The 16619-nt window shown below is 48.2% G+C and overlaps 1 protein-coding gene across 10 annotated transcripts in view; it reads right to left on the bottom strand.

The window, feature by feature from the left end:
* Positions 1–1181: 1181 nt before the first annotated feature.
* OTOF (otoferlin) overlaps positions 1182–16619 on the bottom strand; it is a 184287-nt gene continuing 168849 nt past the window's right edge. For 5 of the 10 annotated variants that reach the window (XM_048516644.1, XM_048516612.1, XM_048516663.1 and 2 more), the window contains 7 exons: positions 16044–16132; positions 11932–12030; positions 8174–8415; positions 5037–5215; positions 3392–3492; positions 2923–3126; positions 1365–1489 (listed from right to left, as the gene is read on the bottom strand). In XM_048516644.1, coding sequence (XP_048372601.1) covers positions 2946–3126; positions 3392–3492; positions 5037–5215; positions 8174–8415; positions 11932–12030; positions 16044–16132 — 891 coding nt within the window. In that variant the 3' untranslated portion in view covers positions 1365–1489; positions 2923–2945. Of the gene's footprint in view, positions 1490–2922; positions 3127–3391; positions 3493–5036; positions 5216–8173; positions 8416–11598; positions 11698–11931; positions 12031–16043; positions 16133–16619 lie in introns of all 10 variants that reach the window. The other 5 variants (XM_048516639.1, XM_048516619.1, XM_048516627.1 and 2 more) reach the window with 2 other exon arrangements.

Below are 16619 nucleotides of genomic sequence, written 5' to 3'. Positions count from 1 at the left end.
TGAAAAGGCCACCTGCTTTGGCAGGTGGACTCTGTGGCCCCTCAGGGGTCCCTCTCCTGCCTCCCCAGGCTCCAGCCCCAAAATCTCCAGCTATTTCTCAGCCCGAAGCTGAAATAGAACAATGTAAGCAGCATTCTGGCAATGGTGGGGTGGTACCCAGACACAATTGCATCCAGACACAATTGCACACACTAGTGTGGTATAGTGGTTAAGAGCAGGTTCACTTTAATCTGGAGAACCAGGTTTGATTCCCTACTCTGCCACTTCAGCTGTGGAGGCTTATCTGGTGAACTAGATTAACATGTGCACTCCAACACACGCCAGCTGGGTGACCTTGGGCTAGTCACAGCTCTTTTGAGCTCTCTCAGCCCCACCCACCTCACAGGGAGGAGGGGGCAGGGAAAGGAGACTATAAGTCCCTTTGAGTCTCCTTATAGGAGAGAAAGGGGGGATATAAATCCAAACTACTCTTCTTCTTCATCATCATCCAGGTATTGCGGCTCTCCCAAGATCAAGAAGGCGCCATTTACTTTTCTTCCTTGATCTTTAATCTGCTCTTCCAGCTGGAGTGTAGCAAAAACAGCAGTCTAAAGACCCTGCCTGAGATAGGGATTAGTAAGTCCTTCATACCTCTTATGACCTTTGGGTATCTGCCCCATCTTGCAGTACTACTGACTGGATCTGTGCCCCCACCACATCCTCACTTAGCCATTGCCCACAAGGTTTGACAAGGTCAAGCAGCAGTGAGCCACGATAACAGGAATTATGAAGGAATAGTGGGCGGGCTTTCTCCTCAACCAAGGAAATGAGATTGTAAGACAGGCCTAAAATCTCTTAACCAGAGCATCTTTTCAAACCTAGAGAGGGCAGGAGTTCTGGCCTTCAAGTTCCTAGTCCTCATGGAGGGATAAAGGGCCTTGGTTACGTAAGTCAAACAGGGGAAAGATGGAACATGTCAAACTCACACAGAGCAGAAACTGGCCTGCAGCAGCTCCAACCTCCCCATTGACTTGAGGGTGGAGAATGCTCCAGCTAAGTCAACTGTGAGACCAGACGGGAAAGACCAGGTAGGACAGCTGATCTAAGAGACTCTCCAGCTTTAAGACTCAGCCTGGAGACTGCTAAGGTAAGAATCTAGATTTAGGGGGCTGGTGCTCCCATTGCCCCCTTTCCAAGGAAAAGTTCAAAGCAAACTCCTTTCCCACCCGATTCTCAAAACAAAAGGAGGCCACAAAAGAGAAACACAAACCCGAGGCAGTGACCATGAACACCGGGAGAACGGGGGGAGGCCCGGGCCGAGCGGCTTCCTCATGCCCCCAAAAGCTTCTTGACCATGTAGCCAGGCATGGAATAAAGGAAGAGGCCCACCATGATGACCAGCAGGAGGGCCAGGACAATCTTGATGATGAGCCATTTGTAACGGGTGCAGATGAGGTACTTGATAGACTTGAGGGGGTTCAGGAACCAGATGAAGGATGTATCCGGACGACTGCAAGCGGGGGAAAGAAAGAAAACCACCGCCAAGTTTAGCAAGGGCGACCACTCCTTCCAAGTGGGTCTGGTTCCTATAAGTCTCATCTCAACCCCCACCAGTACAGGTCTTGCTTGACAAGCCCAGCACCTGCAGCTCAATGGGAGAGTTTATTCTAACCTCGTCGTGGAGATCCAGAGCAAGGTTCAGTACTTTCTCACTGACACTGTTGGCCTGTACAAAACAGCCAAGAGGTTTCTCAAGGGGAACGTTTACATCGGCCACGTCAGACTCAGTTCATTAGCTCTGGTCTGGCAGGTGCCTAACAGTCCTGGCAGTCTTGGGCCCACACAGCATGCAAAAGGTAGGCTGTCAGTGCATGGCCTGTGAACAGTTCGCCGGGTTATGCAGGCACCAGTGATGTCACATGCAATTGGAAGCACTCTGACACTGGATCCCATGCAATGCTGCTGAGGCTCAGCCCTCCCAGTTCAGAGGCAGAATACCTCTACATGCCAGCTGCTTTGGGGGCAGCGACAGGAAAAGGCCTGCTGTTGTGGGTCTTCCGGGGGAATTGGGTTGGTCATTACAGGAAGCAAGAGGCTGGACTAGATGACTTCTCATTGGTCTGATCCAGCAAGGGGTTTCTTACAGGGTGACAGAACATCTCGGAGACTGCCCAGTTCTCCAGCTCTAGCCCAGCCATTCTCTAGACTTCTTTCCTCACCAAGAATCTTCCTGACTAGAGTTGATGTGGATCGACTCTAGAGTAGAGTTTAATGTGGATCAGGGCTTGACTTCAACTCAACTCTGGAACTATGTGAGACGGCAATAAAGACCAGAGTCTTTGCCCGTGTGAAAGGCACTTATCCTTTTTTCACTGAGTAGCGACACCTTACCCGCCTACAACTGGACTTGAGGGGTTCAGAGTTGTGACCCTCGTGTACTTTCCATAGGCTCATATCCTACAAAAGCATCCCATGCGTGCTGGACAGCCTCTGCCGTGGATCATGCTTCCTTGGCCAGCTGAACTTCTGCTACCTCAAGATCAATATTTTTCCACGAGCCCTTGTATGAATGGAATGCTTTGCCGTGGAAACTGTCCAGCACGTACAGAATGCAGTCAATAGAATCCAGGCAGTTATTAATGTCATTTTTAATCTTACCTTTCTCCCAAGTTGCTCAGAACCCCACTTTACAACATGGATGTGATGTACGTAAGGCTCAGATATTATCATGGGCCTAAGCCTACCCAGTGAGCTGGTAAGGATTTGAATACAGGTCTCACCGGTCAAGATCCAACAGTCTAGCTATTGGCACCACTGTTTGTGTAAGGGTCAATGGGAAGCCCTGTTATTCCTCTAGAGCTGCCCCCTCCACCCTCCATTATTACTCTTTTCACCCGCCCCGTGTGGTCCTATAGTGTGGCATGAGGCAGGAGAAAGAAGTACCCTGGGCAAAGAGCCAGGCCCACTCAGGCCCCAAGAAGTTTCTTGACCAGGTAGCCGGGCATGGAGTAAAGGAAGAGGCCAACCAGAAGGAGCAAGAGAACGAGGAGAAGAATTTTCAGCAGGAGCCAACGATACTTGTGCCAGATAAAGTAGCGGATAGACTTGAGAGGGTTCAGGAACCAGATGAAGCTGGTATCTGGCCGGCTGGGGCAGGAGAGCAAGATGGGACAAACAGAAGGGAGACAGCCAGAAAGTAGAGGGGGGAGGGAGAGACAGGAAGAGATGATTGATGTCAATGGAGGTGGGAAAGTTATTGGCAACCTCCAATTCCTGGCACACGTTCCCAGCCAAGACAGTCAAATGCCATTTGAGGTATAGATCTCTATTCAAGATGGCACCCTCCCCTCTAGGGTCCCCATCCGGGGTGTCTGCTTGGAGACAGTCATTCACACTGCTTCTCATTACTCACTTGGGTTTCTCCAATGGGTCGGGCTCGTTACGAGCCAGCCCGGCCGGACTTTTCTCGGCTTCCTCGGCTGTCAGAAGATGCAGCTCAGCTTCCACTTTGCCCTGCAAGGATCAGAATGAATATCACCAGAGGCGGAGCTTCAACGAGGCGCCCTGGGGACAAACGCCCCGAGCAGGCCGCCGTCAGGGCTGGGAAATTGCCCCCACACCCCTCCTTCCCTCCTCGGCCGGGCCCAGTCCTGCCAGACTGCTTCTTCAGCTGGTGGAGCCTCTGATGAAGGAAAAGCCTAGTGGGGCCCTGCCGGGCTGCCTGAGACCACCCCCTAAGAACAGGTAAGTGGGGTGCGAGCGGGGTGCAGCCCGGCAGAGCCCCCCCCCCAAAGCCACAACAGGACCTGCCAAGTGACATGCAAGCACACCCATCTCTCAGGTTAATATTTTTACCCTTTTGCTATGTTTTCCTTAGAATTTACTCTTTCCAAACAGTCACGATATAGCTCATTGTGTTATTCCACTTGGGCTATAAGCCTCATCAAAGAAGGCAGCAGCATCCCCAGTTCCCACCTCCTGGGGAAACACCTTCACGCCAAACCATTAGTCACTCAATCTACCAAGAAGGTTTGAAACTTTTGGCTCTAGTCCAATCCATTTTGAGAAGCAGCCTATACCCCCTGCTATCATAACGCCTTCTGACTATAAAAATTACGTCAGGGAGTCTCAATATTTGGTTCATTTTCAACCACGATATTGGGTGGGGGGGAGGGTAGAGGGGGAATATATGCATGAAGCTGCATTGCCCATGTGAGCAACACATGTTCCCCGAATAGTGCGCTCTCTTTTCATTTTGCTCTCTCTACCGCTTTTTCCTTTCTTCGGCAAACCTTTCTGGTCTCCATACACCAGCCGTGCTTGTATGCCTGCTTCCCCCTTCTTCTTTAGACCGGTAAATCTTATTTAGTTTGGATTTAATGAAAGTTAGGATTTCCAGGACTGTTCTTTAATGCATGTGTGCTTCTTTCACCTGTTAGCTAATTCCCTGCAGGATTAATTTTCTTAATATCCTTTCAACTTGGAACCTATTCCTGTTCACTTCTGAGAATCTGCTCACGTTATATGAGGAACTGTCCAAATTTTGGATCCTATGTACACTGGGCAGAAAGTCCCAATAATAATTGCCCTGGGAACAGGTCAGAGGCGTAGCAAGGGGGGAAAGCACCCAGTGCACCGGTGCGTCCTCTGCCCGCATCTTGCCCCGGAACACCACTGCCATGCTCTTGCTGCACCACCACAGGGCGTGCTCGGTGCATTGTGCACCCCTCTGCCCCATTGGAGCTACGCCTCTGGAACAGACATTCATGGGTGAGCGATATGCATAAGGAAGATGCTCTTATCGTCAAGATACACATGTCAGATCATTCAGGTAATATGTCCACCATGATAACACCCAGATCCTCCTCACATCTTAAATAGCCACTCCCCATTTTTCTTGCCTGGATGTTCCCCCCTCCTTTTCCCTGCTGTCGTTTTGCCTGGGTGTCTCTTCTGATGCCCCCTGAAAACAATCTTTTGAGACTTCTGGCTCGGGAGTTTCCCCAACCTCGGTCTGCTCTGAGTGAAGATGGTCGCCCCACCCCCAGCTCCATTACCGTGATCTCAATTTCATCGTTCTCGTCTCTTGCCAAGAAGGGCCACCAGCCCTTCACCCTCTTCTGCTTGAAGATGGAAATCATGGGCACTTCTGCCTCGCCGGTTCCCAGCTCCAGGCTGCACTGTTTGGCTGTCTTAGCGCCACGGGGAAAGCGGTTCAGGTCAAGCTCAATAGCTCCTGAAAGGGAGAAGAGAGCAATGTTGTTAGAACCTGTGACAGGCAAAGCTGCTGTGGGGAGTGCTCCTTACATCTTTAACACCCCCCAGGTAACACCTCTATCCCCCACCTTGCCTCAGAATCAACAGGAAATCATGAGATACTGACACCCAAAGCTATCCTTTTCCAAGTCAAACCACTGGTCTCTTAAGCTCAGTATTTGCTCCTCTGACTGGCGGCAGCTCTCCAAAACCTTAGGCAGATAGAGGCCTTTCCTACTACCTGACGCCCATTAACTGGCTATGGCAGGGACTGAAGCAGGGGTCTTTTTGTGCGAAGCAGCCTTTCACCAAAAAGGGATACCTTGTTCACTTTTGCTTCCTGGGAAAGAAGGATCCAGGGACTATAGTGGCTGCCAGTCCCTAATACAAGCACTCAACCATTCTCTTTCTTGAGATCCCTCTCTTTGTCCAGTGTCAGGCCTGCGCCATCCTTGGCCTGGCAAATTGCGTGTACACAGCTCTGCTGCAGATGGCCCAGCCATTATCATTGCCCAAGGCCATGGGGCCTCTTTCTTTGCCTGCAAATAACTAGCAATAGCACTCAACTATACTCCTTATATGCCTTCCTGAAGGAGTAACCTGCCTGTCCCCAAACAATGCCTCTTTCTCACTGCCCTTTCACATGTTGATATTATGGGAATGCGAGGGTGGGGGGAATTGTGGGTTGAGTCAAACTGTAACCTTTAGGTATATGCCTCAGTTTCGGCTATCTGGCCAATGGGCAGACACAGTTCTGAATAAAGTTCTTGAACCGACCTTGAGCCTTACTATTGACTGGAGTACCAGACCCTTGCATCCAGGGAATAACAGAGCTGACTCCATTGCTTGCTCATCAGTACAGTAACATTTAGCTAGGCAGTGGTGGCAAACCTGTGGCACTCCAGATGTTCATGGACTACAATTCCCATCAGCCCCTGCCAGCATGGCCAATGGGAATTGTAGTCCATGAACATCTGGAGTGCCATAGGTTCACCACCACTGAGCTAGGGAGAGGCCAGGAATTGATACAGAGTACAAGTATCCCTTATTTTCTCCAAACCAAAACCTCTTTGCTGATTGGAAGATAAACAAGCTGAAGCACTCGCTTTTTTGACTAAACAATGGGGTGAAAAGAGGGCTGGACGATGGCTCTTGAGGATCAGTTTTTTGTTTCTGCTTTGGAGGCCTGCAGCTACCACAGTCCTTGAGAGACTTCTTCTCACATCGGGCCAGAGGGCATAGGCTGCCTTTTAAATCTTCACAACAGCCCTGTGATAGAGGCTGTTCGAAGAGACAGCGTCTGGCCCAAGGCCACCCATCAAGATTTATGATGGAGTAAAGATTTGAATTCAAATCTCCTGGCTCTTTCCCCATCAATTTGAGCACCACAAGTGGTCGCTAACAATTGTGCATATTTGTATGCTTCGAGAAACTCAAGGCATTCCCTCCTTGTTACTGGAGGGACATTGATACATTTCTGTATTTCAGAACAAGGATCAATCACTGTGAGGCACTTTCCTTAGGATGTTACTTGGCAATGTCTCACCAAACTCAGTGAGATACCTTTATGAGTAAAACATAACATTGGTTAACATTGAAACAGGCTGGACGCATGATCCCCTTGTTAACGGTCATTGGTGGCTTCACAGGAAACACATTTAAAGGTTTAACAGAAAGAACAAATAGGTAAATGTTGGCTGAGAGCAGCTGTTTTACTACACACCAGAATTTTCATGGAGCCCACTCAAAGCACATTTTTCCCATGCTTGGTATGGCTATGTGACTTGGCCCTCATGATGGAAGACTTCTGCAGACATGATGGGTGTGGTGGAACAATTGATAAGAACATAAGAACATAAGAACAAGCCAGCTGGATCAGACCAGAGTCCATCTAGTCCAGCTCTCTGCTACTCGCAGTGGCCCACCAGGTGCCTTTGGGAGTTCACATGTAGGATGTGAAAGCAATGGCCTTCTGCGGCTGTTGCTCCCGAGCACCTGGACTGTTAAGGCATTTGCAATCTGAGATCAAAGAGGATCAAGATTGGTAGCCATAAATCGACTTCTCCTCCATAAATCTGTCCAAGCCCCTTTTAAAGCTATCCAGGTTAGTGGCCATCACCACCTCCTGTGGCAGCATATTCCAAACACCAATCACACGTTGCGTGAAGAAGTGTTTCCTTTTATTAGTCCTAATTCTTCCCCCCAGCATTTTCAATGTATGCCCCCTGGTTCTAGTATTGTGAGAAAGAGAGAAAAATTTCTCTCTGTCAACATTTTCTACCCCATGCATAATTTTATAGACTTCAATCATATCCCCCCTCAGACGTCTCCTCTCCAAACTAAAGAGTCCCAAACGCTGCAGCCTTTCCTCATAAGGAAGGTGCTCCAGTCCCTCAATCATCCTCGTTGCCCTTCTCTGCACTTTTTCTATCTCTTCAATATCCTTTTTGAGATGTGGCGACCAGAACTGAACACAGTACTCCAAGTGCAGTCGCACCACGGCTTTATATAAGGGCATGACAATCTTTGCAGTTTTATTCTCAATTCCTTTCCTAATTATCCCCAGCATAGAGTTTGCCTTTTTCACAGCTGCCATACATTGAGTTGACATTCCCATGGAACTATCAACTAAGACGCCCAAATCCCTTTCCTGGTCTGTGACTGATAGCACTGACCCCTGTAGTGTGTATGTGAAGTTTGGATTTTTTGCCCCTATGTGCATAGGCAAACAATTCCAGGAATTCCTAAGCTAAACAATTGGGCAAATCAGACTACAGATGATTCCTTTGCGGTCTTAGAGTCTGTTCACTTGTGATTGCTAACAAAGACCCACCTTCCCTCATAATTCTGCACGTGGCGCCATTTCCGCAGCCACAGGCAGTCATTTCTTCTCCCCCATCCCCAAACTGTGTTCTGCAGCCAAAGCCCTGTTACGCACCAAGGAAGTCATCGGCAGAAAAGTGGTCGGCATCCCACACCTGTAGCGTGAGTCGGGCCGGTATCTTGTACTCGGTCTCGTCCCAGGAGAACATAGACTCTTTCTTAGAGATGACAATCTTCTCCTCAGCTGCTAGGTAGTCAAAAGGAAAGATATAGCGCCAGTTGAAGTTGCCCTCCCCTGTCAGGGAGTGGTAGTGGACGTCAGTGTCCTGCTTGTCTTCCTGTTGCCCCTTCAGCCACCTGCACGGGCAAATCCAGAGAAGAGGATGAATACAGAAGTCAAGAAAGGGTGGTCAGATATTCCTGTGGCAACGCTCATGCGGTCAGGCTGTGCCCCGGTGCTATGAAGGGTAAGGGAACGTGCCTCAATGGAGATCTAATTGTTAGACATTGAGGGGAGAGGGATTTCATCAGGTCTTGTCATAATAGAGAAGTGTGGTGGAGACCCCAAAGGGGAAAAGAGACCCCAAATTTGTGAGGGATCAGTACATGTGCCAGCTCAGTCCCGGTAGGGATTTGGTTTCTTTTTATTCTGGGGCTTCTGCTCTGACAATCTTCCACCAAAGCATGTGGAATTTTGTGATGCAGAAGTCGAGGAATAAAGAGAAGACATTCCAGCTCTTTTAATTATTTTTTTGGCGGGTTAGGGACTATAAAGACCAGGAATAGCACAGAAATGTGAACAGAAATCCCTTCAAAACTTGCCCTTTGAAATAATTAAAAAATATATTCCTTTGGACACACAATAGGATAATTTTGAAGGGGTTTTGTTTCTTTTCACTTTATTTTCCTTGGTACTTATATTGTGGCACCGTGGCCATGCACTTTCCTGAGGGGCTTTAATCTCAAGATTGCAAAAATATGCATCCACGGGACTTGATTTTCTTTTCCTGGAAGAGCTGCCTGCAGGAAGCAGGATCCAGATTTGATTGCACAAATCCACTTTAAAAGGATTTTGCAGCTCTTCCCAGTGTGAATTGTAGTAGCCAGTTTGCACCAGATTGATAACAACAGCTGCATCATTGAAGGTTTGTCTTGTGTAGGGCTGAGTCTTGAGTCAAAAAAGTTTAAGGTTGATGAATTGCCAGAAGGGGCAGAGAAGAAACCCTAAAAAAAAACAACACCCCAGCAACTGTGACCTTTTGGGGAAAAAAGAAAGAAAAAGGTTCTTTGCAGTTGTATATCCGAAACTGGCATCCACTTAGGTTGCAGAAAAGAGCAAATTAATTTAATATCTGATGCAGCTCTACTGGCATGTTTAAAATATGATTTAAAGGCAGAATTCCAAAACAAATTCTTGCAGATGAACAAATACCACTTTCAGGTAGGAGCTGGTTCAGAAGAAAGGCTGCATCTGTGAAAGTTTTCATGAGCCTGTAAAACACAGGCTGTTCAGAACCCGCCAAAATCTATCTATCTGTGGACCACATCTGCCTTAACATTACCACCAGTCCATCATTCAATGGAAGGCCATGTCTGTCTTACTCCAATGAGGGCTTGGGCTGTGAAGGGCACCAGATTATTGCCGAGATGGCCCTCCTCTCCAAAACATGCAGCAAAAAACAAGCTGACGCCAGAGAAACACAGACGTATACACACAGCCACCATGCCCCTGCAGTGAGGGGAAGGGGGATAGAGGTTTGCAGAAGGAGAGACCAAACTCACACGGCAAGGCCAAGAGCATGCAAAAGAGGCAGTGAGACAGTATTCTTCAGTCACGGCGGGGAGAAGAAAACCAGACCCAAATCAATGGCCTGGTCAGATATCCATGCTGCTTTTGCCCCTGATGAGTGACCAACCGACCCTATCCTGGGCAAACTCATAGCTCAGGCTGGATAGTCAGGGCGGGTTCTGGCATTTCATGACACTAGCTATCCTAGACTTCTAGCTCCCTGGTCTCCAATTTTGTTGAGCTTGTCGGCACTTTTGACATTTTTGAGAATGGATCCAATCCCAAAATGTTGGGAAATTGAAAGTCAAGCATCCTTCTGCAACTCAGGAAGTTTTTGGAATTGTTGTCCTTGCCTCTTGTGTTCATCAGAAGCACCTCCTATTCCTATGAGGCAGAGGAAAGTTAGGACTGGCTGTCTCAGTAGTCTGCAGCCTGCGGCTCTCCAGATGTTCATGGACTACAATTCCCATCAGCCCCTGCCAGCATGGCCAATTGACCATGCTGGCAGGGGCTGATGGGATTTGTAGTCCATGAACATCTGGAGAGCTGCAGGTTGCAGACCCCTGGGCTATCTACTTCAGAGGAAGAAGCTAACAGGTGACAGGAAACCTCCTGAAAGGTGCCGTGGCACCACACTGGGCATCTTGGAACTGCTTCAGCAGAAGGTTGTATGAACCACCTGTCCACTCAACATGAAGCCTCCACAAAGTGACCAGTTCTGAGCCTTGTGAAGGAATGGAAGACCCAAAAGAAGTCTGCTGGGTGACAAACAATACTTATGGATTGGCCTTCTTGGTCTGTGATCCCCTGTGCCACTGGACTGTGTTGCAAGAGAACATACTTATGCCAACTGCATCTAGAGGCTGATCTTTCTAGCTACGCAGTAAGTTCTTCCACACTGAATGGCGCTTGCAACACTCTTATGTTCTGTGACCTTACTAGCTGCACCAGCGTCAGTCAAAACTTGAACCAAACGCTTTCTGGCGTTGCTATTGTAGCGCTTGTCGTTAGTTGCTTTACGCTGCAGAGTGCAGGAAGAAGGAAAAATATGGTTCTCATTCCTCCTGACTTTGCCTGGAAATTTAACGTCAAACTTGGATTGGACACCAGAGGGATTCTAGCCTCACCTACGTGCTCCTAATCTCATTTTTGGGTCTCAGATCTGGGCCTGCTCTTAATCTGGTTTTTCAGTCCACCTTTCCTCAGTTCAGTTCTCCATTCTCCATTGAGGTTTCAATCCATCTGGGGTTGGCATGTTCACCTCAGGAGACCAAAGCTGGCCACAAGGAGAAATGGGAAGCCGACAACTTTGCCACCAGCCCAGCTCCACAGTCAATCCACTCATGCTCAACTGTGAGCTGGGAGGAATGTAGAAGTAATCAATCCAGTTCACACACTGTGTAGCAACAAATCCAGGTTTCCCACTTCGAGAGCTTCAGCCACTTCTTTCTTAACTAGGGATTGCTCCTGGATGAGGCACACATTTCCAAATCCCCTCTCTTCCCCTTCAGGTTTCACAGTTTCAGTTGTGTACGTAATGTGAAGAGGTTTCTTACAGATTGATCAGGCCTGGGAGTGAGTATGTAATGAAGATCAAGGGGACCATACCAAATGGCCAGATGTCCCAATGGATGGTGGCCAGTAATGGGCAAGCAAAGGCTCTGAGGGTAACCGCCCCGTGCATCCTCCTCCCCCATCCGAGCAGACTTGCCCCTGGAGGGGCCGTGCAATAGGCATCCGTTGTCAATTACCCCCTGACATAGATGTCTGACATCTTCTCTCCCGTCATGAAAGCATCATCTTCCAGGACCACCTCATCGGTGTTCCAGATAATTACCCGCAGCTCATACCTAGCCGTCAGCATGGGGCGGACAGAGGCACACAGCAGCAACAAAACAACACGCAGAACAAGAGAAGGGGGCAGGACAGAAAAGCAAAGTGTCCGTTACTGACAGCCGCAAGGAAGAGGACACAGCCCATCCACGAGACGCCCGCCCTCTGCGAGGAGCACGGAGCCAGGCTGCCACACCACCACAAGAAGCTCACACACAGAGATGCCGGCTGGCCGTGGGGGCCGTACGTACCCCCGGACAAAAATGTCACTGGATTTCTCGCCAGTGAAGTAATCATCATCCTCCAGGATTACCTCATCAGTGTTCCACACTATCACTCTAAGCTCGTATCTGGCAGGGAGGAAGGGAGACAAGGGGTGAGCCAGAGGGGCAAGTAGGGAAGGCTGCCTAAGGCAGGTCTAGGCTCCCCGTTAAACACACAGAGACACACATTCTCTCTTTTAGGGCCGTCTGAGAACAGCTGAGCAGCTGGAATGGGGCCAACCTGCTCTGGCATAGCCTTGACAGTCTTGCTTTCTCCAGGGCTATCACGTGAAGATGTGAATGGAATTATTATTATTATTATTATTATTATTGATACAAAAACAGTAATACACAGCAAACAAGATCACTATGCTGGATTTTGTATTAAATCACACGTCGGACACTTCCCAAGCGTCTAGGACTGTGTGATGTATCGACAAATAATGCGTGCAGAGCCGAGTAGGGTGGCCTCTTGCAGCTGACGTATGGTGATTTTGTCAGTGCCGATTGTTTTTAAGTGCCGTCCAAGGCACGTGTGGCTATAGGCACGCATGCCAGTGGGTTGCTGAAACACAACACACCATCTTGATACAAATCGTGCCAAGAGAGGTTGTGGAACTAGAAGGGTAGACTGTATTCAATTCAGAAACTTTTAAAAAATGAAACTGTGGAGAATTTCAAATGCATCACATCCACTTGCTAATGAATCTCATTATTTGGAAATGCAACATCCAGCAGGAATTCAAATGAGGAGAATTTGCCCACTCTCATTTCAGAGAGAGCCTGTATGGGAGCTACGTGCACTCGGACCAGACCTTATCCTCCCTCTTGCCCGGAGCTCATTCTCAGCCATGTTAGAGAGCATGAACGCACTCCTGAGGGGAATCCTCCCCTACATAATTTGCCCGTTTTTCAATATGGGACAAAACTGCAGTAAGATGGTGGCCAAACTATTTGGTGGCCTTCCAAATAGTGGGTGGGGCTCAAACTTTTCTGCTCACACAAGGCACTTCTGTCAAACATCCTTGCTGTCAAGATCCTGTGAATCTTTGGGGCAAACTGGAAGAAGGTGGTGAGGGAAACCCCTGGCTTTTCCTTTTTGCTCTGGGCATGAAAATGCTTTCTCACCTTCTAGTTGGGTCGCACCTGCCTTACCACTGGTGTGGCCTTGAAGACTCCCCATGGCATGAAATGCTGCTTCTAACTTCATCCTGATGGAAACTCGAGGGAGGGGGTTAAAGGGATATTGACCCAGAAAGGCTATACTGAAACTTAGTTCCAGCAAGAAATTGCTGGTGACTGTATGTTGTGATCCTGCTCAATAAACTGATTTCTGCACCCAAGAGTCTGGTTATTGCAAGTAGGATAACAGAACCTGCCTCCCTCCTCCCACTGAATAAGAAGAAAAATTTGGATTTATACCCTGCTTTTCTCTCCTGTAAGAAACTCAAAGGGGCTTACAAACTGCTTTCCCTGCCTCTCCCCACAACAAACATATTGCGAGGTAGGTGGGGCTGAGAGAGTTTTGAGAGAACTGTGACTAGCCCAAGGTCACCCAGCAGGCTTCATGTAGAGGAGTGGGGAAACAAATCCAGTTCGCCAGATGAGCAACCACTGCTCGTTGGGTGGAGTAGGGAAGCAAACCTGGTTTTCTTGATTCGAGTCCACTGCTCTGAACCCCTATTTCATGCTGGCTCTCAAGGGGACAGGAGACCGTTAGGAATGCAGCAGGAAAATGGAATTGCTGTTACAGGAAAATGCAGCCCTCCACCCCTCCTGTTAAAGGAAAATGCAGCCTTGCTCCATCCCAGCAAGCTGCCATATGCGAGAGATCGCCACCCCAAACTGCAAAGGGTGATTCTCACCAAGCCAAAAAGGTCAGTGAAAACCAACCCATCCTTTCCAAACTGCTTCACCATTTACCAGATTCCCACACAGAAATTGCTTCCCTGTAGAAATCTGGCAACAGGTAATGTAGCCCTTCGAGAGAGATTTTCAGGTATATGTGTGTATATGTATGCGTGTATACACACACACACATATGTATGTATATAGCTTATACCCACTGCTCTGACAGTCTTTGCCACTTTCTCATGCACATACTTTAAATTAATATAGCACTTTAGATCATGAATGCTGCTTAAGGGGCAAAGAAAAACACAGCAGGATCAGTCAAAGGTCCATATACTCCAAAGTCCCATTTCCTGCCACAGTCAGCCAGATGGTTCAGTCAACAAGAATGGTATGGAAATAACAATGCTCCTCCCATGTCCTGCTGTCACCACTTGCCTCTGAACCTGCAGGATACATTCATCCATTGTGGCTTCTAAAAAGTAATGGTAGTTTCCTGTGCAAGCGTCCATAGGGTGACATCACATCATGTTTACTAGACAGACTAAGTTTACAGGGTGGTTTGTCAGTGCCTTCCCCAGTCTTCTACACTTTACCCCCAGCAAGCTTCTAGGCTTTAAAAAGTATACCCTCCTCCATGAATTTGCTCTCAGTGCCTCTTGTGCTGATGAACTGCGTAGGTTAATTATGCATCAAACAAATACAGGGCTTGTCCTAAACTTGCTTCCCATCAGTTTTATCACAACCCTGAGTCAGTGGTGGGATTCAGCAGGTTTGCACCACTTCGGCAGCACCGTTTGTTAAAATGGTGCTTGTAAACAACCATTTGTTAAATTGGGGTGCTGTGTGGTTTCCGGGCTGCATGGCCATGTTCTAGCATGTTCTAGCACCCTTTGCAGTTTGGGGTGGCGATCTCTCGCATATGGCAGCTTGCTGGGATGGAGCAAGGCTGCATTTTCCTTTAACAGGAGGAGTGGAGGGCTGCATTTTCCTGTAACAGCAATTCCATTTTCCTGCTGCATCTTGTTTTTGAGTGGTGGTTTGAATGAACGTCATGTGAGGATCCTCTGAAGATGCCAGCCACAGATGCAGGCGAAACGTCAGGAGAGAATGCTGCTAGAACATGGCCATGCAGCCTGGAAACCACACAGCACTCCAGTGATTCCGGCCGTGAAAGCCTTCGACAATAAGTTGTTAAATTATTTGAATCCCACCACCAGAACCGGTTGTTAAATTATTTGAATCCCACCACTGCCCTGAGTTATATTCTCCCTCTACTCTCTTTGTATTGTGATCATCCATCAATGTAGATCTCAATCATGTGCCTTTTAGTTGTCCCAGCCACTCAAGCTAAAAAGCCCCAAAGGCTCTTGCCTTCTCTCTTATGAAAGATACACCGAAATTTCTACAAAAGGCCCATATACATGACAAGGGCCTTTCTGCCTATTCCTCCTTTTTCTCTGCACAACTTACTCATGGCCCCTTCAGTTATTAAACCTTATGCGCTTGATGCCTGTCTCTCGCTGATTATACACTGGTGTTCTGCCCCACAGCGAGAGTACAGTTCCTGTGGGGCAGAGATTCTTGTATTGACATCGTTAGAGTTGTGTTGCCAGAGATCCTAGGCACCCCGCAGTTGGCAAGAGTGGGGAAACTGCGAGGTTTCTTTTACTGCGGGGTTTCCTTGCTTCCGCAGTCAAAAGGCAGGATGAAGGTTGATTGTTCTGTTTCTGTAAAGCCCTTCAAAGGTAATATTGACACTGCTTACATCAATATTGTTGAGGCTGCTTTTTGGTGCTTTTGCACTTTTAGGGAAAAGTCAGCCATGGATCCCTGAGAAAACCATCACCCCTTTACTCAGGGATCCATGGCCAGCTTTTCCCTAAAAATGCAAACACAATGAAAAGCAGCTTCAACAATATCAGTATAAGCAGTATCAGTATTACCTTTAAAGGCTTTTTGAGTGGGGGCATGCAGCCACGAGCATGATTGCAGCTGCGTGGCAGACACTGGGGCTCCTCCTCGCATTTGAACAGGGGGATGTGAGGAGACCCCACTGCAGAGGGACCGTAAAGCTAGGAGCGCCACAGAAAGTGCTCCATGCATAATGGGCTTCGGTCCTTCCCACATCATCTGTCCTTCCCTCCTTCCCTTCTTCTCCAGGATCATCTTCATAGATTCCAGCAGAACCCAGCCTCAAATATCTCCAGATAAAGTTCTCTCCCCACCCTACCCCAGCAGAGCATTACTTCTTTGGCTTCCTTGGCGAGATGTCAATGGCGGGGCCTGGTGCTGGCATGTCCATGGGGAACATGTCCACCCACAACTCCAGTCGACCCTGCAACAGTAGAAAGACCTGATTAGTGGCTCCTGAGTGTCCTGCGGTCCTCCTTGTTGGCTCCCAGCTTTTTGCCACTCAACTTTTTGCCACTGCTTGATCATGGAAGCTCCCTCCCTCGAGAGCTGACCCGGTCTCTGAAGACCTTCCGCATTAATTGGGAGGGTTTTCTTTTCTAGGTCTTTGGGGTAGACTGATGGTGGATGTTGCTGGTTCTGTTTAAGATTCTGAATTTGACAGTAACTGTAATCTCTGCTATTCTGTGCTTATGATGGCATTTTATGATGTTTATGGTTTTCTGATGCATGATTTTTGTGTCTAAAATATGCTGCAAACCACTTTGAGTACCCCTTTTGGCAGCCTAAAAAGCCATTAAATAAGGTAGCCTATAAAGTCATTAAATAAACAATCCATTTTTGCTACCCAGCACATCCTTGTCACCCTAATGCTGAGAAGATTCTGAGATCTGCTGGATCAGACCATCTTC

The sequence above is a fragment of the Sphaerodactylus townsendi genome, linkage group LG01 (genome assembly GCF_021028975.2).
Source record: "Sphaerodactylus townsendi isolate TG3544 linkage group LG01, MPM_Stown_v2.3, whole genome shotgun sequence".
NCBI lineage: Eukaryota > Metazoa > Chordata > Lepidosauria > Squamata > Sphaerodactylidae > Sphaerodactylus > Sphaerodactylus townsendi.
This window is presented reverse-complemented; position numbering and strand designations above follow the sequence as displayed.